The 27,215-nt window shown below is 43.7% G+C and overlaps 1 protein-coding gene across 3 annotated transcripts in view; it reads right to left on the bottom strand.

Moving 5' to 3' along the window:
* Positions 1-5,890: 5,890 nt before the first annotated feature.
* Positions 5,891-27,215, bottom strand: part of KHDRBS1 (KH domain containing, RNA binding, signal transduction associated 1) — a 52,192-nt gene continuing 30,867 nt past the window's right edge. Inside the window, exons 5-11 of one of the 3 annotated variants that reach the window (XR_001003248.1) lie at positions 26,070-26,203; positions 25,069-25,270; positions 24,480-24,547; positions 23,522-23,580; positions 20,375-20,567; positions 17,713-17,772; positions 5,891-6,585 (exon numbers count right to left, since the gene is read on the bottom strand). Coding sequence is in view for 1 of the 3 variants with exons in the window: in XM_011955444.1 (XP_011810834.1) it covers positions 20,470-20,567; positions 23,522-23,580; positions 24,480-24,547; positions 25,069-25,270; positions 26,070-26,203 (561 nt within the window). In the remaining 2 variants the exon portion in view is untranslated. Of the gene's footprint in view, positions 6,586-17,712; positions 17,773-19,227; positions 20,568-23,521; positions 23,581-24,479; positions 24,548-24,985; positions 25,271-26,069; positions 26,204-27,215 lie in introns of those variants that run through there. The other 2 variants (XR_001003249.1, XM_011955444.1) reach the window with 2 other exon arrangements.

The following is a 27,215-nucleotide window of genomic DNA, read 5'->3' on the forward strand; positions in this document are numbered from 1 at the left end:
TGCTGGGATTACAGGCTTGAGCCACCACGCCCAGCCTTATCTTTTCTTTTGTAAAAAATATTTTTATATCCCACATACAATCATTCCCAATCCCTGGAGAAAATAATAAGATGGCAGGATTTTGGCTAGGCTCTTGTCTTCCAGACCTGTGACCATACGTCTCAGCTGTTTTGTAACTTTGAAACCCTCACTTCCCCTCCCTGAGCTTTCATTTCCTGATAAAGTTGCTATCCATTGGTCCTTCCAGGAGTCTTAAGTTTTTGAGGAAATGCCACTGGCTCTAAGCCAATCCTGTCACTGGGTACTGGAAGCTGAGGTCTCTTCTTTGGTCATGTTATTCTAGGACCATGGCCAAAAGTTGGCAAATCTGTCCTGTTTTTTAGAGACACAGCCTCACTTTGTCACCCAGGCTGGAATGTAGTGGTGCAATCATAGCTCACTTCAGCCTCCAACTCTTGGGCTCAAGTCATCCTCCTACCTAAGTGTCGCGAGTAGTTAGGACTACAGGTATACACCACTGTGCCTAATTAAAAAAAAAAAAAAATGGCTGGGTGTGGTGGCTCCGGCCTGTAATCCTAGCACTTTGGGAGGTCGAGGTGGGCAGATCACAAGTTCGAGACCAGCCTGGCCAACATAGTGAAACCTTGTCTCTACTAAAAGTACAAAAAAAGGGCCAGGCGCGGTGGCTCACGCCTGTAATCCCAGCACTTTGGGAGGCCGAGACGGGCGGATCACGAGGTCAGATCGAGATCGTTCTGGCTAACACTGTGAAACCCCGTCTCTACTAAAAATACAAAAAATTAACCAGGTGTGTTGGCGGGCCCCTGTATTCCCAGCTACTTGGGAGGCTGAGGCAGGAGAATGGTGTGAACCTGGGAGGTGGAGCTTGCAGTAAGCCGTGATCACGCCACTGCACTCCAGCCTGGGGGACAGAGCAAGACTGTCTCAAAAAACAAACGAAATTTAAAAAGTACAAAAAAAAAAAAAAATTTAGCCTGGCGTGGCGGTGTGCACCTATATTCCAGCTACTCAGGAGGCTGAGGCAAGAGAATTGCCTGAAGCTGGGAGGTGGAGGTTTCAGTGAGCCGATATTGCGCCATTGTCGGGGCAACAGTGCAAGACTCCATCTCAAAATAATTTTGTTGTTGTTGTTGTTGTAGAGATAAAGTCTCACTCTATCACCCAGGCTGGTCTTCAACTCCTGGGCCCATATGATCCTCCTGCCTGGGCTTCCCAAATAACTGGATTTACAAAATGGAACCATAACACCTGGCCCAAATCCGTCCTATAAATCAGCTTTTTGTTTTGAGATGGACTTTTGCTCTTGTTGCCCAGGCTGGAGTGCAATGGCACGATCTTGGCTCACTGCAACCTCTGCCTCCTGGGTTCAAGCGATTCTCCTGCCTCAGTCTCCTGAGTAGCTGGAATTACAGGCGCCCACCACCATGCCTGACTAATTTCCGTATTTTTAGTAGAGTTGGGGTTTTGCCATGTTGGCCAGGATGGTCTCGAACTCCTGAACCTCAGGTGATCCGCCCACCTCGACCTCCCAAAGTGCTGGGATTACAGGCATGAGCCACCGCACCTGGCCTTAAATCAGCAGTTTTCAGCCCAGACTATGAAGACCTCTGGTGGTACACAGAAGTGATGAATCCGCAGCATAAAACACAATGCAGCTTTCTGGAATGTCAGTTTTATTCAACGGAAATATAAGGCAGAATATTCAATATCAAAATGCAGTCATTAAGAACACATTCTCTGGAGCCATTCAATGCTATTGAAGCATTAGCTATTTTTATTAAAACATGGATATTGCGAGGGCATGGTGGCTCACGCCTATAATCCCAACAATTTGGGAAGCCAAGTTGGGCAGATAACTTGAGACCAGGAGTTCAAGACCAGCCTGGCCAACATCGTAAAACCCCACCTCTACTAAAAATACAAAAATTAGGCAGTGTGGTGTTGTGCACCTATAATCCCAGCTACCCAGGAGGTTGAGGCATGAAAATCACTTGAACCTGGGAAGTCGAGGTTACAGTGAGCTGAGATTGCACCACTGCACTCCAGCCTGGGCAACAGAGCGAGACCCTGCGTCAAAAATAAAAACAACCCGGGTGCGGTGGTTCACGCCTGTAATTCCAGCACTTTGGGAGGCTGAGGTGGGCGGATCACCTGAGGTCGAGAGTTGGAGACCAGCCTGACCAACATGGAGAAACCCCGTCTCTACTAAAAATACAAAATCAGCTGGGCATGGTAGCACATGCCTGTAATCCCAGCTACTCAGGAGGCTGAATCAGGAGAATCGCTTGAATCCAGGAGGCAGAGGCTGTGGTGAGCCAAGATCGTGCTATTGCACTCCAGCCGGGCAACAGGAGCAAAACTCCATCTCAAACAAACTAATGTGAATTTAAGATTGAAGGCATTGAAAAAAATGTCACCTGCAGCCCGGTCCCAGCCCACCAGCGATGTGCTTTCACCTTCTCTTGCCAGCAAGAATACTTTACATCTGATTTTCAATACCAGAGAATCCAGGTGTCTTCATGTTCTTCCAAGTTCCTGGGCCGTTCTCACTCCATGTATACATTAGTCTCCCCACACAACCTCCCACCTACCAGGCAATTCCCCCACCCCCATTCTCATCCATTCATCTTCCCACATCTTATATTTATTACAAATATATGCAAACTAGGCCGGGCGCGGTGGCTCAAGCCTGTGATCCCAGCACTTTGGGAGGCCGAGACGGGCGGATCACGAGGTCAGGAGATCGAGACCATCCTGGCTAACAAGGTGAAACCCCGTCTCTACTAAAAAATACAAAAAAATTAGCCGGCCGAGGTGGCGGGTGCCTGTAGTCCCAGCTACTTGGGAGGCTGAGGCAGGAGAATGGCGTGAACCCGGGAGGCGGAGCTTGCAGTGAGCTGAGATCCGGCCACAGCACTCCAGCCTGGGTGACAGAGCGAGACTCCGTCTCAAAAAAAAACAAAACAAAACAAACAAACAAATATATGCAAACTATAGAAAACCCAGAAAATATCGTATTTCTTTAGTTTAAAAAGAGATTGGATTTTGACAGGTAATGTATTTAAGGTAATTAAGATAGAGGGAACTGTCAAGTAGGCTACGTTCCAGAAGGGTAAGTCCAGTTTGGCTTGAGAATAACTGAAGATGAGGCTAGAAAAATAGGTTCAATTCAGATCACTTGATGATCCTGAATGTTACACACAGTAAAGAATTTGGACTTGATTTCAACTCTCTAAGCCTGTTTCATCTGTAAAATTAGGAAAATTACTATGTTGTGAGGATTAATGGAGAGAAGCAAACACATGTGAGAGATATCCTATGTGACAAATGGAGCGGAAGTTATTAGGAGTTGGAGACACAGATTCTTTTCCTTGGTGTAAACTATCCCCACCTTTCAGGGTGGCCTGAAGTTCAGTCTCTCATTTATCTTATTTTTCTGCAATGCACATCTTAACCACCAGAGAGAGCCTGATGCAAAGGAATCTGAACTCCAAGTACAACAGGGAAATTGAGCTGGCCATGGCTGGGCATAAGATGTGGAATCCTGGATACAACTGCAGCGATTCTCAATGGTAGGGTAGGGAATGGATCCCAGTGCCTCCTCTATGGGCCTTCTTAGACCCATCCCAAGGAGAGGGGTGGGGCATGCTGCCACAACCTAGAATTTAGCAGCTAACCAGATGTAAGGTCACCAGGAAGGAGGTGAAGTAGGTAAGGATGAGGGCCAGATCTAGTTTGGGGACCTGAATTTCTGTGTCTCAAGCAAAAGAGACTCTCAACTCTGCTCATAAGCCACAAGGCCCAACTCCTTCCTGGGCTACCCCATGCCAGGCCAGGTCATCTAGCTAGACCTGGGAACTTCAGAGAAAACAGTAGACGGTGCATCGTGGGAAAGGAGGAAGGGGAGACAGTTGCATACCTAAGAGCTGTCTTCAGGGCCACATCCACATGGCATCAAGACCTCAGCCTTTAGGTCTATCAGAAAAGGCAATGGGACCTAGCTTCTCCAATCATGATTCACTAGCCTTGCATCTTACAGCATTTTTACAAAACTTCCTTTGCTTTCTTGGATTTTTGTTACGGATGTTAAAATAAAAACCTAGGGACATTCAACAGTTTACCTAAGGTTGAACAGCAGCAGCCAAGGGCAGAAGTAGGCCTGTAGGCAACAGAAGTGGCTCTGAGGGGCCACGGAAAGGGAAGGCAGGCAGGTAGAGCAACAGCCTGCTTGTTGAGCTGCAAGCATTGACTCTTGGCCAGGCCTCATACCCGCTCCTCCAAGGCCAGCTCTGCTGCCAGGCCCCAGGCTGCCAGCCCCACCTCCACACTCCCACCCCAGTCCCCTGAGAGCCCATCACCTTGGCAACAGCCAGAGAAAGGCCCAACTAAAATATTTATGGCTCAAAACAGCCTAGAGGCTTGGGAGGGGGGAAGAGGGAAAGGCTGATGTCATCCTTTCTCAGCTTGCAGGGGAGGTGACTGACATACAGGGCAGCTGGGTGGGTGGGCCAAGCCCAACAAGTCAGGGCTCTCAAAGGAAGATCCCAAGGGCCATTAAGTGGTAACAGGAGGATGAAGGCTGTGACAGGTGACAGGACTGCGTAAGACCCACAAGCCTGGGAAAAAAGGAGGAGGGAAACTTCAGGGTTGAGCAGTATTGTGTCTAGAGCCCATGCCAGGCATTTCAAACACTTCATTTGCTTCTCAGATCCCATTCAGTAGGTAGCAATTCTTACCCTACTTTGATGGAGTAAACAGGCCCTACAGCTCTTCTTAAAGCAAAAAGGAAAAAAAAAAAAAAATTAAACAGGCTCTGGAAATATACAAATGATGAGCTGGGATTTGAATTCAGATCTGTTTGGCTTCAGCCCTGTAAGCTTTCCTATAAAATTCTGTGGCTCCCCAGTAGAAATCCTAGCAGACTGCGGGTATACCTGTCTAGGAATCTAACACTGGCTCCTCAGCCAGTGACTCAGGTTCTGTGCCTCCATTTATGTATGATGAGGATGCCATCTGATTCCCTAATTCCCCACCCCAAACTCCTCCCTTGTCAGCGCTGGACTCAGAGCATCCAATGTAAACACAGGGTAACAAACTCATCGAGGCTGGCCTGTGACTTTTCCAGTTTTAGCACTTAAAGTCCCATATCCCAGAAACTCTGTCTTGGGTAAACCTAGATGATCTGTCATCCTAGACGAACCCCTTATGCAAACCAAATGCTTTACTATTTCAAAGCACTTGTGGTTGTGAGAGGTACAAACAGGTCAAAAGAATAGGCCATGAAGTCTGATAGTACAGACCATTAAGTCTTTTTCTAACCATAGGCAAGTTTTTTTATTCTCCTTGAGTCTCAGTTTTTCTCATTTTCCTGGTACATACTAAGAAATAAGTAAATTATTAGCTGTTATTTATAGTAATCAACAATGAAGGCAGAAACAGGTTCAGAGGTTAAATAGCTTGCCCAGTGTGAATCAACTGACTTTAAGGAATCCCTTTCCATTATACTCCTGTTCCTGCTAAGGACCAATCCAAGCGCACTAGAATGCCCCAGGCACAGTTAAAATGCAGATAAGCTCTATTCTCTCCCTAACCTCAGTTCTTCCCCTTGTTCCTTTGTTAGGGTAAATAACCAGAAGGCATTAGGGAAGAGTGCAGTATCAGAGGTCCCTAGCCTCTCAGGAAGCTGAGTATAAATCAACTTAGATATAGGCCAGAGGAAACCAGAAGCCTATCAAAGGCTGACTTTCCAATCCTTCAAGAGAAAATGTCAGAACAAATAGCTGGCCTAGTATAGCTGGAAGGAAAGTGAGAGCTAGACGGGGGCTTTGGCTCTCTCCCAGAGTTGATAGAAGCTACCAGAGTGGGGCCATTCATCACTTGACCAAACCTTTATTGAGCTCCTCAGGGGCAGATACTTGCTGGGGAGAAATATAGTACAAAGGTGGAATAGAAAAAGCCCTACTACCCTTTATGACCTTTTTGGACAAGGTTAAGTAATAAACAATGAAAAGAAAAACAGGTTCAGATGTTAAATAACTTGCTCAAATAAACTGAATCTTCTCACTTGGCTTTCCTCAGTCTTCAATGGAGGGGCGGTGATCACCCTCCTTTGGGAGCCCTCTGGAAGGGTTCAAGGACTCACAGGCTGACACCCGTAACGCAGGTGTGGTAGTGGGGAAACAGAAAATGGTCGTAGGGTGTTTCAGCCAATTCTATGGGAGGCTAAAGGGAACCACATAGACTGGGAAGGCACAGTAGGAGTTGCCAGTTCATTCTCATCTAGGAGGCCATGCTAGGGATACCCATTAGTCCCCTTCAACTCTTTAAAGTCTTGAACAGTTTAATTGTTAGCACCACAGTCCCCTGCAGCCCTGAGGACTCCATTCTGGGCCTAAAGACTCTTAAGGGATCCTGACTGGCTTTCTCTGGGTAAATCTGACAGATCAAGTAGAGTGAAAGAAAACTGCTGATCTCCTCTCCTGGGTTTCTCTGTGTTCAGCAAATGCCCTCAGGCCAGCCTTTATACAGCAGGTAGCTCTCCAGGTTTCCGGAGTCCTCTGATAGCTGCAAAGACACAAGGTAGAAAATTAAGAAAGCTCCCCTATTAGGGGGCTTCCCAGCCTCCCACCTGACCAGGCTGCTTCCCTTACAACTGCCCCATCCCACAGCACAACTCGAGTTGTTTCATTCAGTACACAGGTTTCTTGGGTACACAGATGGGTAGAAAACAGAAGTCCACAGCCTATGAATTCTCTTTTTGCTGTCAGGTAATGAAAATGCAGTCTCACACTCAGTATCTCCTGTCCTTGGTCATATCTCAGCTGAGTGACCCAGGGAAGAATCAACAAAACCTTTGGGGGGCCTATCTAAGCTTTGAAGCCTCTATAAACACAGGGAAAAATGCTTTCTGCTGTCCTAGAGATGTGAAAAAGATGAACAAAAATCTTTAAAGTCTGTTGAAGAATGGAAATCAGAAAATAGGCATCTTCTTATCACTATTATTGGTAACTCAATGTTAGGCTCAAGGAGCCATGGATGTTATGAAGGATTCATCCCAGCACCAAATACTCAGTCAGGGTGGACTAGAGGAGACACATCTTAAATCTGGGGCACAGGGAAGGGGCTTGATCTCATGCTAAAACCTGTAGCAATGCTCCTTCTTCTTTTTTTTTAACGACAGTCTTGCTTTGTCACTCAGGCTGGAGTACAGCGGCAACATCATGGCTCACTTCAGCCTTGTCTCCTGGGCTGAAGTGATCCTCCAACCTCAGCCTCCAAATACGATCACACACACACACACCAACATCCTTGGCTAATTTTTAAGTTTTTGTCTCCATATGTTGCTAAGACTGTTCTCAAACTCCTGGGATCCTCCTAATGGCCTCCCAAAGTGCTGGGATTACAGATGTGAGCCACCATGCCTGGCCAGTGCTTCCCGTCTTTTAAATGGCACTACCATCTCCCTAGCTGTTCCAGTCAGTAACCTGGAACCCTACTATGTTCATTCTATCTCCTAAAAGATATATATATATATATTTTTGGAGACAGTCTCGCTCTTTTGCTCAGGCTGGAGTGTAGTGGCACAATCTCAGCTCCAGTACTGCAGCCTCTGCCTTCTGGGTTCCAGTGATTCTCCTCGCTCAGGCTTCCAAGTAGCTGGGATTATAGGCACGCGTCACCACGCCCAGCTAATTTCTGTATTTTTAGTAGAGACGGGGTTTCACCATGTTGGCCAGGTTGGTCTCAAACTCCTGACCTCAGGTGATCCACCCGCCTCGGCCTCCCACAGTGCTAGGATTACAAGCATGAGCCACTGTGCCTGGCAAAAGTTCTTGAACTCATTTACCTTCTCTACGTTTGCAATATTACTCTACTATAGCCCTTTTTTGTTATTGGTAAGACAGTCTCACTCTGTCACTCAGGCTGCAGTGCAGTGGCACGATCTCAATTCACTGCAACCTCTACTTCCTGGGTTCAAGAGATCCTCCTGCCTCCACCTCCCAAGTAGCTAGGATTACAGCCACATGCTACCATGCCTGGGTAGATCTTTCTTATTTCTTGCCTAGACTAGCAAGTTTCTTAATAGGTCTCCACAACCATTCTCCACTCATCAGCAAGTTTAAAAATCAGACATTGAATAATTTCATTTTCCACACCCCCCTCCTCCCATTTAGTTCAGCGGGATGTTAGGACTGTCATGTGTTAAGGGACTCTCCTCATATCCTATTCCTTTCACCCACCCTGTGAATTGGAAACCAAAACTCTATGAAACTTTGCTTTTTTAAAGTCAGCCAAGTGCAGTGGCTCACACCTGTAATTCTAGCACTTTGGGATGCCGAGGTGGAAGGACTGCTTGAGGCCAGAAGTTCAAGACAAGCCTGGGCAACATAGTGATACTTTGTCTCTACAAAAAATCAAAAAATAAGCTGGGTGCGGTGGCCCATGCCTACAGTCCCAGCTACTCTGGATCCATGCTGAGGTGAGAGGACGGCTTGAGCCCAGGAGGTAGAAGCTGCAGTGAGCTATGATTGCTGCAATGAGCTATGTTCACTGTAGTGAGATGAGATCCCATCTGGTTTTTGTTTTTCTTTTGAGACGGAGTTTTGCTCTTATTGCCCAGGCTGGAATACAGTGATGTAATCTCGGCTCACTGCTACCTCCACCTCCCGGGTTCAAGCAATTCTCCTGCCTCAGACTCCTGAGGAGCTGGGATTACAGGCACCCGCCACCACGCCCAGCTAATTTTTTGAATTTTTAGTTGAGACAGGGTTTCACCATGTTGGCCAGGCTGGTCTTGAACTCCTGACCTCAGGTGATCCACTCACCTCAGCTTCCCAAAGTGCTGGAATTACAAGTGTGAGCCATTGCACCTGGCCCCTGAGAAAAAAAAAAAAAAAAAAAGAATAAGGTCCAGCTAGGTGGACTTTACACCTATAATCGCAACACTTTGGGAGGTTAACATAGGAGGATCAATTTTGCCTACGAGTTCGAAAACAGCCTGGGCAACATATTGAGATCTTGTCTCTACAAAAAATAGAAAAAATTAGCCACCTGCCTGTAGTCCCAGTTACTTGGGAGGCTGAGGTGGAGGATCACTTGAGCCTGGGAAGTGGAGGGTGTAATGAGCCATCATCTTGATACTGTGCTCCAGCCTGGATGACAGAACAAGACCTGTCTCAAAAATAAAAATAAAAAAGGTCCAGATTCTTACCTTGGCTTCAACTTGCTTCAGTCCTATCCTCTGCCTATAAAGTGCTGCTCTATGTCCTTTCCCCAAGCCCTCTGCCTAGCTAAGTCTTCCTTCAGATGTTGGCTTAAACATCATTTCCTCAAGGAAGACCACAGTAGTAGGTTGTATACCCTCATCGCACTGTTCTTTTCTTTGTAGAACTCTACACAATTGAAAGTATTTGTTATTTATGAGATTATCTGTTTAATGTCTATTTCCACAAATAGACTATAAACTCCATGAAGCCAGGGACCATTTTATATTGTTCACCAGCCACTGGATCCCCAGTGTCTGGCACATAGTAGGTGTTTAATGTATAATAGTGAATGTATTTTTAAAAAGAATGAAAGGAGACATTTGTACTGATTTCTGGAGAGAAGCTTAAAAATAATCACATCAGAGCATAAGATATTTCTCTTTCTCAAAGGCAGATGCAGAATGTGTTTGCTACATTCCAACCCCAGAGCCTGAGACCTGAGGAGCAACCATCTTATACCTAAAGCTAGGCCATGAATAGGAACCATGAAGGCTGCTGGAGTTAGAAGACCCCTGGGAATAATTAGCCCTGTATCTGAACCCAAACTCTTCTATCTCAAGTTTTCACACACATCACAGTGCCTAGAAGAAAGAGACTGGCTACCCTGAGGTTGACAAGGGAACAGTCAATTTAGATATCTTAATGCAATATTAAGATCAGAAATAGTACCCAAATTTCTGGCAAGGTGCCCTTTTTAGCTGATTAATCTGGGCTGATAGACTGGCTGTGCCTCACACTCTATCTAGAAACATCTCAACTAAGCTGTCTTTTTTAAGGAGTCCCTGGACAACCCCCCCACCCCCAATTTGCCCTGAAAGTGACAAGGCCTCCTTGAAGCAAGAAGCTCCCCAAGGTCTAAGGATAGGGTTAGCTTGTGTACATGAGAACTCCTATCGGCCCATTCCCTGCCTGAGATGCAAATACAATCACCACAGTACCGGCTAGGAATGAGAAGTACAGTCACCGGTGAGAGGCTAGGGAATCTGTGATCACAGAATGCCAAGAAGCTAAACCTCAGCAGCACAGCTATGAAATTCACATCCCTTTCAGATACACGTCTCTCTCCTTTTAGAAGAGAGAGCTGTACACAAAAGCAGAAACTACATTCAAAACAAACAAACAAACAAAAAACACAGAGAGAGTGAGCTGCAGTCTGCAGAACACTAGATGAGACTGCATCCTCAGCTTCAGAGCCAGAATAGACAATAGAGTAGAAGACCTCCAGCTCTGGGACTGGAAAATGGATTCTAGAGGTCAGTGAACATTCTTCCCCATTACCTCCCAAAAAGGGTTGAGTCTCCTGCTTGAAGGCAGCCTCCTTAGGAGCCGAGGGCAGCAATCAGGCTACAATAGGACTAGGGTGCAGTGCCCTCAAAGGCTTGTGCTCCTCAGGGGCCTTGAAAAGCCAGGTCTATTTTCTAGGCCAGGGAACAAAAGAATGGGTAGTTAAGGCAGTGTTGTGTACTTCCTCCCCTCCCCCTAAGCAGCTGCTATCTCAGACAGCTGTTTGCAGCCTGTCTGCTTGATGCTATTAAATATTCATCAGATGCTTGCTAGCTTTAAACATGCAACGACTATTAATCTGTGGAGCAGGAGGTACATGTGGGTCTGAAGAGAAGAGGGGAGGGCTCATAAGGATCCAAGTCTTTTTTTTTTTTTTTGAGATGGAGTCTTGTTCTTGTCGCCTAGGCTGGAGTGCAATGGTGCGATTGTGGCTCACTATAACCTCCGCCTCCCAGGTTCAAAAAATTCCCCTGCCTCAGCCTCCGAAGTAGCTGGGATTACAGATGCGCACCACCACGTCCAGCTAATTTTTGTGTTTTTAGTAGAGGTAGGGTTTCACCATGTTGGCCAGAGTGGTCTCAAACTCCTGACCTCATGATCTGCCCACCTTGGCCTCCCGAAGTGCTGGGATTACAGGCGTGGGCCACCGCACCCGGCCCAGAATCCAAGTTTTTTAACTTCAGGAATCTGGAAACCAAGCCAGGGGTACCAGTCCTATACACCAAAGCCAGGAACTACTTCGGTGTAAGCTGATCATGTGGCCACCCTAGGTACAGAGAAGACCAGCAGCTGAGGAGGAGCACGAAGACTTCAGTCTAATCTCCATCTCTTGGACTCTATGGTTATCTCAACTTCTAGACATACATTTCTCTCTCTGTATGCCACGGATAATCATTGCTTCACAGGGTTGTTTGTGAGAATTAAATGAGATACTGTGTAATTCAGGGATGTCCAATCTTTTGGCTTCCCTGGGCTACATTAGAGTAACTGTCTTGGGGCACACATAAAATACACTAATGACAGCCGATGAGCTTAAGAAAAAAATTGCAGACAAATCTCATCATGTTTCAAGGTTTATGAATGTGTGTCAGGCTGCATTCAAAGCCGTCCTGGGCCACAGGTTGGACAAGCTTGCTGTATATGATACTCCCAGCACAGAATTAGCACATAATTAAGAGCTTAAAATGGAGGCAGGGACCTCATCCATTGAGGATGTTTAACAATCCGTTAAGCGCAAAGTTTCTATTAGTAGACACTCAGGAGTTTTGGTTTCCATTTCACAGGGTGGGTGAAAGGAATACGACATGAGGAGATTCCCGTAACATCGGGCAGTCCAGACATCTCATCCTCAAACAACCCAAGTACCAGACAGGAGAGATGAGTCTCCTTTCTGAAAAAGGAGGAATTAAAAGGCCTTCAGGCAGAAGGGAAGGCGGGAGGACAACAAGGGGAGAATATCTCCTTCACTCTCCCACAAAGAAGTAGCGCCACTTTACAGAAAGTTTCCTTCCCTTATTTTCCCTACCTTGCCGGCACACTGGTAAACAGATGTGATGTAAGTCACTCTCATGCTTAAGGCATTAAATAGCTCAAACTTTAGAATAAAGTTCAAACTCCTTGACTAATATGTAGCTTCCAAAATCAGCACCAACTTATTCTTCCAATCTCTATTTATAGCTAATATTTGAGTGCTTACTACGTGTCATGTTGAATGTTTTTTTTTTTTTTTTGAGATGGAGTTTCGCTTTTGTTATGTGCAATGGTGCGATCTTGGCTCACTGCAACCTCCGCCTCCCAGGTTCAAGTGATTCTCCTGCCTCAGCCTCCAGAGTAGCTGGGATTACAGGCATGTGCCACCATGCCCGTCTAATTTTTTGTGTTTTTAGTAGAGATGGGGTTTCTCCATGTTGGTCAGGCTGGTCTCGAATTCCTGACCTCAGGTGATCCACCCACCTCGGCCTCCCAAAGTGCTGGGATTACACACGTGAGCCACTGTGCCTGGCCTGTTGAATGTTTTATATGCATTAGCTCACTCGATCTTCCCAATGATGTTGTGAAGTAAATATTATCCCCATTTTACAAATGATGAAACTGAGACTTGAAACTGAGGCAGAATTTGAAAGTAGTCTGCTTAGGCAGGGTATGGTGGCTCATACCTGTAATCCTTACCACTCTGGGAAGGTGCTTGAGGCCAGGAGTTTGAGTCCAGCTTGGGCAACATAGAGAACTGTTTCTATCAAAAAAAAAAAAAAAAAAGTCAGGTGGGCATGGTGGTCCACGCCTGTAGTCCCACCTACTTGGGAGGCTGAGGCAGGAGGGAAGCTTGAGCCCAGGAGTTCAAGGCTGCAGTGGGCTATGATCACACCACCGCACTCCAGCCTGGCTGGCAAAGCAAGACCCCACCTCTAATTAATTCATTAAATTTAGTCTGCTTAAAGCTATAATAAAGTGTTATTATGCTAAACTATCCATTTGTCTGCCTGGCAAAATTTGGTAATCCTTTAAGATGCAACTGAAATGCTATCCCCTTTCTCTGACCCTCCCTAAGCCTTTCTCAGGCAGCTCCTCCAGGCTCCCTGGTATTCAGTTCTGCAAGAGAACATGATGATACACTATTGTAACTATTTTTTAAATTATTATTTTATAGATATATTAGTATTTTTTGAGGCAGAGGCTGGAGTATAGTGTCATGATCATGACTCTCTGCAGCCTTGACCTCCTGGGCTTAAGCGATCTTCCTGACTCAGCCTCTCCAGTAGCTGGGACTACAGGCATGCACTACCACATCTACTTTTTTTTTTTTTTTTTTTGTAGAGATGGGAGTCTCACTATGTTGCCCAGGCTAGTGCCGAACTCCTGGACTCAAGTGATACTCGTGCCTTGCCCTCCCAAAGTGCTGGGATTACCAGTATGAGCCACCAGGCTTGGCCTATTTAAAATTTTCTGGTCTCAGTTTCATTATGTGTGAAAATGGGATAACATTTACCTCACTGGTAGAAAAAACTACATGGCACAGAGTAAATAGTCAATACATGTCTGAATTCACAAAATGCAGTAATAATGATTATTTTTTTCAGGATGCATCTTGTATTTGATGTGAAAAGAAACCACCATGTCAGCTTAATTGGCAGCTTTTTTCCTTCCCTCCTTCCCTTCCCCTCTCCCCTCTCTCCTCTGTCTGTCTATCTCTCTCTCTCTCTTTCCAGCACTTAAAGACACAAACTTTGGAGGCCAAGGTAGGCGGATCACCTGAGGTCACAAGTTCCAGACCAGCCTGGCCGACACAGTGAAACCCCACTTCTACCAAAAATACAAAAATTAGCCAGGCATGGAGGTGCGTGCCTATAATCCCAGCTACTCAGGAGGCTGAGGCAGGAAAATCGCTTGAACCTGGGAGGCGGAGGTTGCCGTGAGCTGAGATCATGCCACTGCACTCCAGCCTGAGTGACAGAGCAAGACTCCATCTCAAAAGAAAAAAAGGAAGCCAGTCACAAAAGACCACTTATTGTATGATTTCATTTGTATGAAATTTCATTTGCATGAAATCATACAGAAAGTGGTTTTCTGTGACTGGTTAAACCCTTGGTCTTGGTCTTCTGGAGGCTAAACCCTTGTCATCTTTAGTGCATATCCACAGCAGGCAAGTCTATAGAGACAGAAAGCAGAGTAGCAGCCTATGGCTGGAGGGGATAAATTGGTGGGAGACAGACAAAAGGCATGGGGTTTCTTTTTGGGTTGGTAAAGACATTTCAAACAGACCATAGTGATGACCGAATGACTCTGTGTATATACTAAAAACCACTGAATTGTACACTTTAAGTGAGAGAACAGTATGGTATATGAATTCTATCTCAATAAAGTTGTTATTTTAAAACTCCCCCAAAACTCTAAACTTCTTTGCCACTAGGACAGTTATGTTTGTCCAAAAAGAATCACTTAAAAATGCTAACATGGCCAGGCGCGGTGGCTCACACCTGTAATCCCAGCACTTTGGGAGGCTGAGGCGGGCGGATCACGAGGTCAGGAGATCGAGACCATCCTGGCAAACATGGTGAAACTCTGTCTCTACTAAAAACGCAAAAAAATTAGCCGGGCGTGGTGGCGGGCACCTGTAGTCCCAGCTTCTCGGGAGGCTGAAGCAGGAGAATGGCGTGAACCCCGGAGGCAGCAGAGCTTGCAGTGAGCGGAGATCGCACCACTGCACTCAAGCCTGGGCAACAGAGCGAGACTCTGTCTCAAAAAAAAAAAAAAAAAAAATGCTAACATGACCTTTAATTTATACTAACAGAAGCTAACCAGAGGTTTCAAACTGGTGGGCTAAAGGCCACATGTGGCATGCAGGAAATGTATTTTTTTGGGACTAATAGTATTTTAAAAACTTTCTACCCAGGCTGGAGTACAGTGATGTGATCATAGTATACTGTAACCTTGAACTCCTAGACTCAAGTGATCCTCCTGCCCCTGCCTCCTGAGTAGCTAGGATTAGAGGTGCAAGCCATCATGCCCAGCTAATTTTTTTACTTTTTGTAGAGACAGAGTCTGCTATGTTGTCCAGGCTGGTCTTGAACTCCTGGCCTCAAGTGATCCTCCCACCTCAGCCTCCCCAGGTGTTGGGATTACAGGCATGAGCTGCCGTGCACAGCCAAGCCAAGAAAATTTTTAGAGATGGGAAAGACACAGCAATGAAAAAATCTTCAAATACCTGAAAGGATATTGCTTCAGGGGTCCAAAGCAGATTCAGTTTAAATTACTGAGGTATAGGTCTCATTCAAAATGAGAGATAAAATATTTAGAGCCATCTCTAATGAAACGGGCTGCTTTTGGAAGTAATGTTTCCTATGCATAGTAGGAAGTACTATGTTACATGCTATCAACTGGATGAACCAAACACTATGCAAAGTCAAAGAAGCCAATTCCAAAAAGCATATATTATGATTCCATTTATATGGAATGGTCAGGATAGGCAAACCCACAGAAAGATGAGTGGCTGCCAACAGCTGGTGAGAGAGGGGAGTTGGGAGTGACTATTAGCAGATACAAGATTTATTTTTAGAGTGATGAAAGTATTCTGGAATTAAATAGTGGAAATGGTTGCACAGTACAAATATACTTAAAACTACTGCATTGTACACTTTAAAATTGTAAATTTTATGCTGTGTGAATTTTTCCTCAAAACAGAAACAAAGGTAGAAAGGGACCAAATGAGATACTTATTAACTCTGTTAGGATATTATGATGCACACAGTGATAAATGTCAGATATTATCATCAACTTCATTTGATGATAAATGAGGCACTGAAAGGGTTTTGTTTCTGACTAAGGTGACAAAGGCTCACATGAAGCAGAGCCAGGACAGATACCCAATCTTGATCTTGCCTGTCTCTAAAGCTTACAGAATTGTAATAGAAATTCACAGGTTGGCCGGGTGCAGTGGCTCACGCCTATGATCCTAGCACTTTGAGGGGCTGAGGTGGGCAGATCACTTGAAGCCAGGAGTTCAAGACTAGCCTGGCCAACATGGTGAAACCCCATCTCTACTAAAAATATAAAAATTATCCAGACGTTGTGGTATGTGCCTATAATCCCAGCTACTGTGAGGCAGGGGACTCGCTTGAACCCGGGAGGCAGAGGTTGCAGTAAGCTGAAATCATACCACTGCACTCCAGCCTGGGCAACAGAGTTGAGACTCCACCTTAAAATAAATAAATAAATAAATAAATAAAAGTTCACAGGTAGTGAGTGATAGAATTTTACAGAAAACACTTGGGTCAATGGGCGAAGCTACACGTCCAGAACAGGCAGAACACCAGCAGGCCTGGGTCCACAAACAACAGAACCTGTCTTTCCAAGCACAGTCCACATGAAAGGTTTCACCCAACTTCTAATCCATTTTTCTTCTTCAGACTACCCTAGGAAGAGGTGAGACTAAATTCTCTACATTCAGGGATTCCCCCCTGCTAAATTTCCTAGCCATTCATGTGACCAACATCAAACTTAGGACTTATCAGGTGCCCAGAAACTTGTTCAGCACACATGCCCCTCCTTAAAGCTTCCAGATCTCTCAGAGGCTGAGAGGCAGGTTTGGAAGAAAAAGAAATTCCAAGAAGTCAAATTTCACTGTGAAAGGTTCTATGTGCCTTTGGCTTACCTAGTTAGGCCTTTCTCCTCAGTGTCATCCTAATCCTAACACCTCACTCAGAGCAGAAAGAAAAATCAGCCAGTTACTTGCTTAATGGCTTCAATTAACAGGAAAGTTCACTGTTGTCACAGCCCCCAACTACACAAACCAGGCAGTTAAACTTCAGGGAAAGTGTTCTGTAGGCTCCATGTCCTTTCTTCTATACCACAATTATCCCTATGAAGGATCTCCTAAGTATAAGAAATACCCTTTCCCTAGACTAAGGACAGTACAGTACAGGGTTAAGATGACAGATTTTGGCAACACAAATCTTGGGCTTGAGTACTAGCCATACTAATTATGTGACCCAAAGTTACTTAACTTCATTAGGTCTAAGTTACTTCTGTAAAATACTGGTAAAATTGTTTCTGGTCTGCCCAGCATCCATTTCCCCAACTGCCTTTTGAGGAATTGGTTTTTTCTTACACATGTGACTCAGCTAATCCAGTCTGATATTCCCTCTCTAAAACCTGAATCTTGAGGCAGAAAGAGACCCGACATAGTTTGAGTTGTGTCCAAGGAGCCAGTCCTTGTTTCAAGATCGTTCCTTTGGTCTACCACTGTTGTCCCAGTTCCCTGTAGCCACTACAGTTCCCACACCAGATTTTTTAGCCTTCACACTAAACGTTGAGCCCCTAACACCTTTATAATAAAGTCTCTTATTTACATTAGCCACTTCGTTGCTTGCAACCAATGAACTCCAAGTGGAATACCGCCTCATCAGGTTATTAACAGGATAAACAGAGTGGGATTCAACAGATCCAAGTTGATACTGTCTGGCCTTATCAACCATTAGATGTAAATTCAGTATGGACATGAAAGTGTGGTCATGTTGTAAATAAGGTACAAATGACCACAGGAAAGATTAACCCATTGACCACCTTATAGGCCACCTCCTAGCATAACTGTTTTACAGTTATGATACAGTTACATGGTCCTTAATAGAAAGCCACCTTAACATACCTGACATGGGTCTTCACTACCCATTCTAGTCCAGGTAATGCCTCAGGAGTTTTCAATCACCTGAAAATGGAGAAATAACAGATCAGTCTTTTGAAGAGGAAGTTTTTTTAAAGACATACAAAATAAAAGATAAAGAGATCCTGCATGCAGTTTACACATTACAGGAGAAACATGCAACTTTTAAGAAATTTTAAGTAAAGTTTCATTGTGAATATCAATATGGGGACCTACAGGGACTCATCCTTACACAGTTTTAAATAGCTGAGCAGAAAGCTTTTGGGGTGCAGCAGGAGGTCTAATCTACAGTCATTGAAATTTTACAATGTGTCATTTAAGATGTCAGACTTTGTGCCCAGGTTACATTACAGTTCACTTGTGATGGGCAGGATTATTAAGAGTTATGGCTAATTTATGCGGCAACATATGGTTTTTCTTTTTACAGCTATTTTTATTAAACAAGTTTTGCAAAGTTTTAACATTAAAATTAACAGCTAAAGAATTGTTTATGCAAGTTGCTGTCACAGTTTATGTAAAAGAGAAATATGTGCTATTAAAATCAGACATTTAGGTTACCTTTGGTTTTTTGCGATGCATGTTAGCTTTACACATCCTGATTCTCTTGCGATAATTTTCCTTTAAAAAGGGGGGTATAGAGTGATCTCTTTTCATCAAAACAAGACATAATGCCCTGAAAGCTGACTTCAAACCATGGTTGAAAATTCAGTTATTTACATTTTATCACAATCTACAAATACATTTTTTTGTTGGTGTGTTTTAAAAAGAAAAAAAATGTCCATCATGCACTGCTGCAGGCAGCTTGGCACTTCAATACAAGAGGATTTTTCACCCCCGAGCAGTTTAGGTGGCTCTCTTAGGGAAGCCATGAGAACCCTGAGAATGAGCATAGAGTAGAAGAGGGACCAACCAATTCCATCACTTCCTCTCTCGGTCTCTTACGAGGGGGTTCAGAGCCAGCCTATCATGCCAAATCCTGCCCCAGCCCAGCTGAGTTATCAGCATTTCTGGGATTCAAAGAGAAACCCTCAAGGGCACCCAGAGTTGGCTGAACTGTCATGTCTAAAGGCAGGTGCTGTCCCCTTCTGAGCTCACACAAATTATTTGGTGTCACACTTTTGAGCTACCTAGAGGCTCTACAGAAGGTGCAAACCAGGCTGGCTCGCACTTTTAAATATTGAGACCTATGTATGGAAACCAATCCAAGTTTCAGCTCAGTTGAGTTGAAAACTCTCCATAAATTAGAATTTTTGATAGGATTGGATACAACTACTTCCAACAACTTCCAGGGGGTGAAAAAGCTTTGGTTATTTTTAAACTAAAACTTAACAACTCCATCAACTTTTTTTTTGGTAAACTTAAAATAAAATCCCCCCCACCACTTTTAAGAATGTTTCCAACTTTTAACAAGCCCATTAACTTTAGAGTTAATTTAAGTTTATTTGAAAGAGAAAACTATTTTATGGTCCACCCAAAAAAATGACAATTCATCACATTTACTTTGATTAAAAAAGGACTAAACTTTATTGACAAACTGCTGCAGACATTTTGACATAAGTTTAAGCTACCTATTTAGGCAGACTTACACATGTAGCATTTAACCTTCCGAGAACAAAATGGGAGGACGGTACAAATCCAATTAGGACTTTAACTTATGTACAAAGTGGATTTTGATTCCTTTCTCATTCAGCTGCAGTGTCCCTTTTTATATCATGCTAGTGTTGAGACATACTTGACTAACTTGGGAACAGTTCGATATTGACAACCGTCAACTTAAGAAAATCATCAGCTTTTGGCTCCAGCGTCCAAGTGAGCTTTTCATGGAGTGCAGAATCTCAAATGGACAAAATATTTTGTCTTTTTAAATACTGAAAATTTAATTATTAATCCTATGACTGAAAGATTCTTCATGGCTAAAAAGCTCTGCATCAAACTCAATTCAGGAGGCCTTCCCTCCCCACCACCATCAACCTCTTCAAAACCTACTCCCTCCCCCTAAGTATCTCTCAACACAGTATGTCTGGGGCTAGATTTCAAAACCCACGTAATGAAAAAGTCAGTTTTACAAGCCTAATTTTGTTGTTGTTTTATATCAATTAACGTTAAAAATTGCATCAACTATTTAATTCATGAGGATCTTTCGTATTAAAATTTAACCTTAAGATTCAACCGCCATGTGCTTTTATAAAGGAAACATTTTTTAGAGACGTCTGAGCTCACTTTTACATGGTGGTGCCTACTGCCGTTAACGTTTGTGATTTTAAATCTTAAACAGCCCTGAATTTTGAAATGTAGCCTAGTTTGGGATTCTGCAACTACAACTTTACGGGATGCCTCAAATCAAAACTAAGAGAAAGTTAACAAGCCTTTACTTCAGAACCTTTAAGCAAGCAAAGTCACTTTTGAAACTAACAGGTTTGTGTTTTTTTTTTACTCAACTTCTTTTTTTATTATAAAAGGTACACTTCTGTTTATATTTAAACAACAAAGAAAAAAGCATCTACACACTTAAAAAATTAATTCAATATTCCTAAATCTATTTTAACTCATTTTAAAATACTACGTACAGAAGCCAGAATGCAGAGTTAAGAATGGAATAAGGTGGGGAGAAGAAGGGGACCACGAAGAAAAACACTTAGACAATTACTTGTCTGTTGTGGGTAAAGCAACAGGAATCCTGGGAGATACAAGAAATCAGTAACAACTTTGCTCATAACTCTTATTTTCCCCTCATGTTTGTTTTTAATAACGTCCATATGGGTGCTCTCTGTATGCTCCCTTCACTGGCCTAGCAGGAGGGGCCTTCAGCGACGGCCTGGTCCCATTCCAGTCGTCCTGGCCTGTGGGGAAAACAAAGACAGTTTATAAACCATGTGGCACTTACGGATGAACAGGGATAGGTCACATAGTAAAGATCACCAAAAACACTGCGCTTCTTCTAATGTCTTGACACTTCCCCTGATGTTCCTTGCTTTCTACTTGGCTTGGCCCTATTGGGCAGTCTGGGCAATTTTTCAGTTTTGAGTGGAAGGACAGAAGGGAACAAATCCAAAAAGGCTGCCATTGACTCTGGAGTAATCTCCCACAACGAGGTTCTTCATAGACAAACGTGATCTATACTCCAGTCCCCAAACCTGGAGATACCCAACACCTTGCTTGACATAGTGAGGAAGTCAATCTTATGAGTCTGCAACGGCCTTTCCTGTTCCCAAAACAATTTGGCAGGCAGCTCAGGTAAGGTGGGAAAACTTCTCGAAGTCTTTCAGATTGGAAGCAGGCAGCCAGCCCCATTTCCACGCAACAGTAAGTCATGTTTCCTTATGGAAAAGTGTCCTCTAGCTCTCTGGGAAAAGCAAGCAAGGGCCACTTTCCATGGGGCCCTCCACCAGCAGAGCTGATACTGCTCACTCTGGTAGAGGGATGTGCAATCAAATGCTGCACTGACAGCACTGTTTAAGATAATTCCAAGGCCGGGCATGATGGCTCACGCCTGTAATCCCAGCACTTTGGGAGGCCAAGGCAGGCAGATCATGAGGTCAGGGGTCCGAGACCAGCCTGACCAACAGGGTGAAACCCCATCTCTACTAAAAATACAAAAATTAGCCAGGCATGGTAGTGCGTGCCTGTAATCCCAGCTACTCAGGAGGCTGAGGCAGGAGAATCGCTTGAACCTGGGAGGCAGAGGTTGCAGTGAGCCGAGATTGTGCCACTTCACTCCAGCCTGGGCAATAGAGCCAGACTCCATCTCAAAAAAAAAAAAAAAAAAAGGGTAATTCCTTATATCCTTTCTTAAGTCGACAGTTGAGAGAAGCCAGACAATGTGGTTCACATCCTCAAATGTTTCTCCTTTGCGACAGGGAAAAGCCTGAGGAATATGAACACATATTTCTAGAGGTAACCTCTTATGAAAATAAATTGCATTTAAGCTTATTCTTCCCACACCTTACACACACTAGTTCATCCTGAAGTATTTTTCCAGCTGCCTGTATTCACAAGTATCTGCCTCCATCTTTATAGGCCTCAAACTCCTATATAGATCTAAAGTCACATAGAACCCTAATTATACCCCTAGTATAACACATATGTCCATCACTTTCCAAGTGGCTTCTGGGTATCAACAAGACAGTTTCTTTTTCTTTTTTTCCTGACGTATACAGATCATCCTGGACAGTTTATTTTTCTAATTCTGTTAATCAAAGCAGAGATCAGAACAGATTAACTGTGGCAACATCATATCAGGAGCACAAAGAAAAGCCTGCCTCTTTCAGTTTGGTCTTTTCTCCAGCAAAACAGAAATGCAATTTAGTCAAACACATACAGAGGCCCCACTGTACTGCCTCACTGATGGTGGGAAATACTTGGGTGCAATCACACTGCCCTTCTAAATAGTGGTATATGAGCAGAGCAAAGCCGTGTTAGTGATTGGCAACTGTCCAGTGCTATTTCGCTAAAATTGGTAAAAACAGTTTCCCTGGGCAAGCAGCTGATTGGCTACTTCATACTGTGCTGAGTTGGGCTCAGCTTGTCTGTCTCTGGGAGGCCCTAAGGGGCTCCTCTTTTTCAGCTAGGGATAAGGGGAGATTGTCAACCAGTATCTTAGTGTGAATTGTCAATTGCTGAGCCCCTGCCAAGGACTCTCTAGAAGTCCCTCAGGTATGCTGAAAATACCTCACACTGAAAAGGTAGCTCTAGCTGCATCCACTGCCACATAGTATTCCCAATGAGGCCTATTAACACAGGGCCATAACTTGCTCTTGAGGACACACATGAGCAATGTGTTTTTAACCAAACCTCAGGGAAGGCAGCCTTGTCCTGATGCTGCTGCAGCCTCCATAGCTCTCTTGGGATCAAGGACTGTGTTGAGATGTCTTCAAGCCAACAAGGAGAGCTGATTTAGCTCTCACCCCTACAGCCTCTAATCTGATTCTAATAGGCACTATTTCTTTTTTTTGAGACGGAGTTTTGTTCTTGTTGCCCAGGCGGGAGTGCAATGGTGTGGTCTCAGCTCACCACAACCTCCGCTTCCCAGGTTCAAGTGATTCTCATGCCTCAGCCTCCTGAGTAGCTGGGATTACAGGTGCCTGCCACCACGCCCGGCTAATTTTTTTGTATTTTTAGTAGAGACAGGGTTTCACCATCTTGGCCAGGCTGGTCTTGAACTCCTCACCTCAGGTGATCCACCCACCTCAGCCTCCCAAAGTGTTGGGATTACAGGCATGAGCCACCACGCCTGGCCCTGATAGGCACTATTCTTGCCCCCCAACCTGGTCTGGCTAGCTGCTTGCCATCTAGGTCCCTTTCAGCTGACATCTCCTTTACAATGACATTCTTTTCAATTAGATCTAAATTTATTTTTTTAATGAAATGGGGTAGATGAGTACAGTTGTGTATGATTAAGTTCTTGTTATCTACCAAAGTGGCCTAGATATTGGCAGCAAAGGCCCAGAAATACAACACAGGTCTAGCTATTTCCCTGCCTAAAGTAGAAAAAAATCAACATTAGCTTATAAGTCTGCTGCTCCAATCAGACCAAGCTGGTCTTGAGCCCTCGTTTAAGACACACACTACCCTTCCAAGAATAGCGATACCCCACCTCACTTTAGCAGTCCCTCTTTCTACCATGTACTGCAAAATTTAAGTAACCGTGGAACTCTCACTGTCACATCTAGCAAAATCTTGGCCTTCTAAAGGTTTATCCTTAGGTGTGTTTGCCTGACTCTCAATACTTTAGTCACCAGCATTCTCCCAGGCACTTACTTGTACATTCTGCCCCACCACAGAGATAAAGACATACCATAAGCTTCATAAGAATCCTGAACCTCCCCATGTCCATAGTCATAATATTCTGAGTCCCTGAAAGCCAAAGACAGAGTGTTAGGAAGCTACAGAGTAACTATGTTTTAGTTTCACCTTTCTCTCAAATACTTCCACATTTCAGTCATTTTACTATGTGTATTAATACAGGAAAATACTTATTCTGCCCCATCCCTAAACCACAAAATATTTCCAAAATATGTATATACTATGTACTTATAAAATAATTATGACAACTACTGCAAAGAAAAATGGATACCACAGAATATAAAGTGAAAAAGCACAATCCTAAATCGACCCTCTTAATATAGCATACATATACATGTACTCATAGGGCTCACCAGAAGCAAAAAAGAGCTGTTTTATCACTGCTGTAGAATTCTGGGACTCTTTTTCAATCAATTCACAGGTAAGCTATATATATGGACACACAAGGAAATGGTCTTAAAGAGAAATGTAGAAAAGAACCTAAGTTATGGTAATGGAATTCAAGTTTCTTGTAAAATTTTATGCAACTTTAATGTGGTTTTGATTTTTTAAAATAATAAATCAAAATAATGTAAAGGCATTTCTCCTTGTTTCCATGTAGTCACAGCTTGGAAATTTTTCATCTGTTACTCTCAGGTTCTAAATTAAAATTTAAGGTTCAGTTATCCAAATTTACAAATCCAAGTGTGTGCTTCACAGATGTCAAAAGCAGAGGAAAGCATTGCATGGTGGCATGCACCTGTAACCCCAGCTACTAGGGAGGGCTAAAGTGGGAGGACCGCTTGAATTTGAGTTCAAGACCAGTCAGAGTTGTGGGGGTTGCGCAGGAGATACCCTCAAAAGGTGAACCATTCTGCTCCTTAGGGTTGTGCTGTCTAAATCTCTCTGTTCCTCCAACTCCCTCCATCCATCCTTAGGACACAAAACAGTGCTTATACTGCCTGACTCACCCTTGACTCTGGCTGTAATAGCCTTCGTAGCCTTCGTAACTTTGTTCTGCATATGTATCATCATATCCCTAGAAGAAGAAGAACAACAACAACAACAAAAAAAAGAAATAAAAGATCAAAATCATAGAGTAGGAAAGGTAATTACATCTCATGGGAGGAGGTAGGCTTCTGAATTAAAAGGACATGACATTTCCCTCCAAAATGTTAATGCCTAACTGTAGGATAGTCAAAAGAGAAAGGGTTACTAAACAAAGAAAAGCCAAACAAATATGATATGCCATAGAACAAGTGTGGGCAGGAAGTACAAAATCGAGTTTTAGTATTATCAGTACTAGTAGTAAGAAATTCATTATAAAACACTACATTAAGGTACATCTTATTTCTTGTTTAATCTACAGGCCTATAGTAAAACCATGCTTAAAATGGAAAAATCTTCTAATAGTTCAACATTCACTGCAAGAGAAGAGGGCAGATTGCAAATCTTACAGGCAGCCCATGACACCCACACAAAGGACCGAGGCCCTGTCATTCAATTTCCTTTGGCAGCCTTCTAGGTATTGGGAAAGGGCACATTGTTCAAATTTCTTACATATTCTTCATATGTTTCTGGTGCAGGAGGTGGAGGCAAAGGTATCCTCTGGATGCCTGCTGTCCGTGCTCTTGGTGCTGGAGCACCCCTCACAGTAGGTGGGGGTGGCACGCCTCGAGTCACAGTGGCACCTCTGGTGATGGCTCCCCTTACTGGTGTACCACGTACCAAAGCCCCCCGAGGTGGTCCAACACCACGGCCCCTACAAAATGAAAGTTTATTTTAAATGGAGCTTTTTATAAACCAGACCACTTTTATGTTCTGATTTGTTTATAAATTCTGGAGTTAAGCAGATTTCATGAAGCCTTAACTATTATTAAAGCACAGAGGAATGTACAGGGTAAAGGACCCACACTGCAAGATCCCCCAGGTCCTACAGTGGACCAGTTCATCACTGCACTACCTTGGGTAGGTCTGGAGACTCTGAATACTCCATAAAGGTCAGTCACAAAAGGTAGAATTTTAAAGTCAGACCACTAAAAAATGCTACGACTGTCCAAAATTAGAAGACCAAAAGTTTCAGCTAGACTGCAGCACTTGGCTATTGTCAAAGTGCCCAAAAGCTAGAACTTTTTTTTTTTTTTTTTGAAATGGAGTCTTGCTCTATCACCCAGGCTGGAGCGCAATGGCATGATCTTGGCTCACTGCAACCTCCGTCTCCTTGGTTCAAGCAATTCTCTTGCACCAGCCTCCTGAGTAGCTGGGATTACAGGTGTATAGCACCACACCCAGCTAATTTTTGTATTTTTAGTAGAGACGGGGTTTCACCACATTGACCAGGCCGGTCTCAAACTCCTAATGTCAGGTGATCTGTCTGCCTTAGCCTCCCAAAGTGCTGGGATTACAGGCGTAAGCCATCATGTCTGGTTGTAGAATTCTATTCTTGATGCAATGTACAAATCCTAAGACCCTTCCTAAGCGAGACATAAGAGCACCACTAAAAGAGATGATACTAGTAGTCAAATTTATATCTTATTTCTGGGTGTCTCCATTATTTTTACCTGGGAACAGGTGGTGGAGGAGGTGCAGCTCCTCGGCCTCTCACTGGCACCCCACGTCCACGAGAGGGTTCAGGTACTCCATTCAAGTAGGACAGCTCTAGAAATTGCTCCTGGCAGATATCATCCATCATGTCCTGGGAATGAAAGATACAAGTATTGTGTGATATCTACAGTTTCTACTGAGAAACCATCCGGCCCATGGGAGCCTTGAATTCTAAGAACAGCTTTGAGAGCCCAGATGAGGTCTCACATCATTCATTCTCTGAAGTCAAATGGCACCCTACCTGTCACCTCTTTGAGAAAAGTCTTGATGGCAGACCCCCTCATTATTCATAATGTGCTCCCTGCCTAGCTCTCTGGATCACTTCCATTCGTTCTATATATATATAAAACCTCCTCACAAGCCAGACTGAACAACTTGTAGTTCAGAGCCTGGCATACTCTTACACTTCCATTCTTTGCAAATAGTTTCCTCTTTCTGGAATAATAAAAGCCACTACCATTAATGGAGCTGTATGCACTTGGCTCTATGTAATAAACTTTATATAGACTTTTCAGTTTTATCTTCAAAATGTCCCTGAAGTAGGCAGATCTCCACATTTTACAGTTAAGAAAACAGACTCAAGGAGTATACATCAACCAGCTTAAGAACATAGAGCTAATAAATGGCAGACTCTAGATGTGAATTCAGAATTAACTGTCTCAAAATCTAGGTGTTGGATCAACAGGCTTTTTTGTCCTTATACTGTCTTTTTTGTCCACCTGAGGGATTCTTAACTCATCCTTATAAGACTTGTCTAAATAAGTGTCTCTTGAAAAACTTTCTCTTGATGCCACCCCTACAACTCCTCTTTTCTCAAAGTACCACGTATTCCTACATGCAAGCACTTACCATATCATTTTAGAATTGTCTGTCACTAAACTGTAAGCTCTTTAGGAGCCATTTTTGTAACTTTACACCCAAGCATAGTATCAGACATCTGACAGATATTTAAGAAATGTTTGGATGAAAAACCTGAAGTTCAGAAAAATAAATGATAACCTGTCCAGGAAGACACAGAGAGACAGACATACATGGTCCAGTGCTCTTTCGACTGCACTGTGCAGCATTACTGGTATAGTTAATTGTTCTAAGGGGAGAATGGA

Source organism: Colobus angolensis, unplaced genomic scaffold, assembly GCF_000951035.1.
Source record: "Colobus angolensis palliatus isolate OR3802 unplaced genomic scaffold, Cang.pa_1.0 Scaffold4, whole genome shotgun sequence".
Classification (NCBI taxonomy): domain Eukaryota; kingdom Metazoa; phylum Chordata; class Mammalia; order Primates; family Cercopithecidae; genus Colobus; species Colobus angolensis.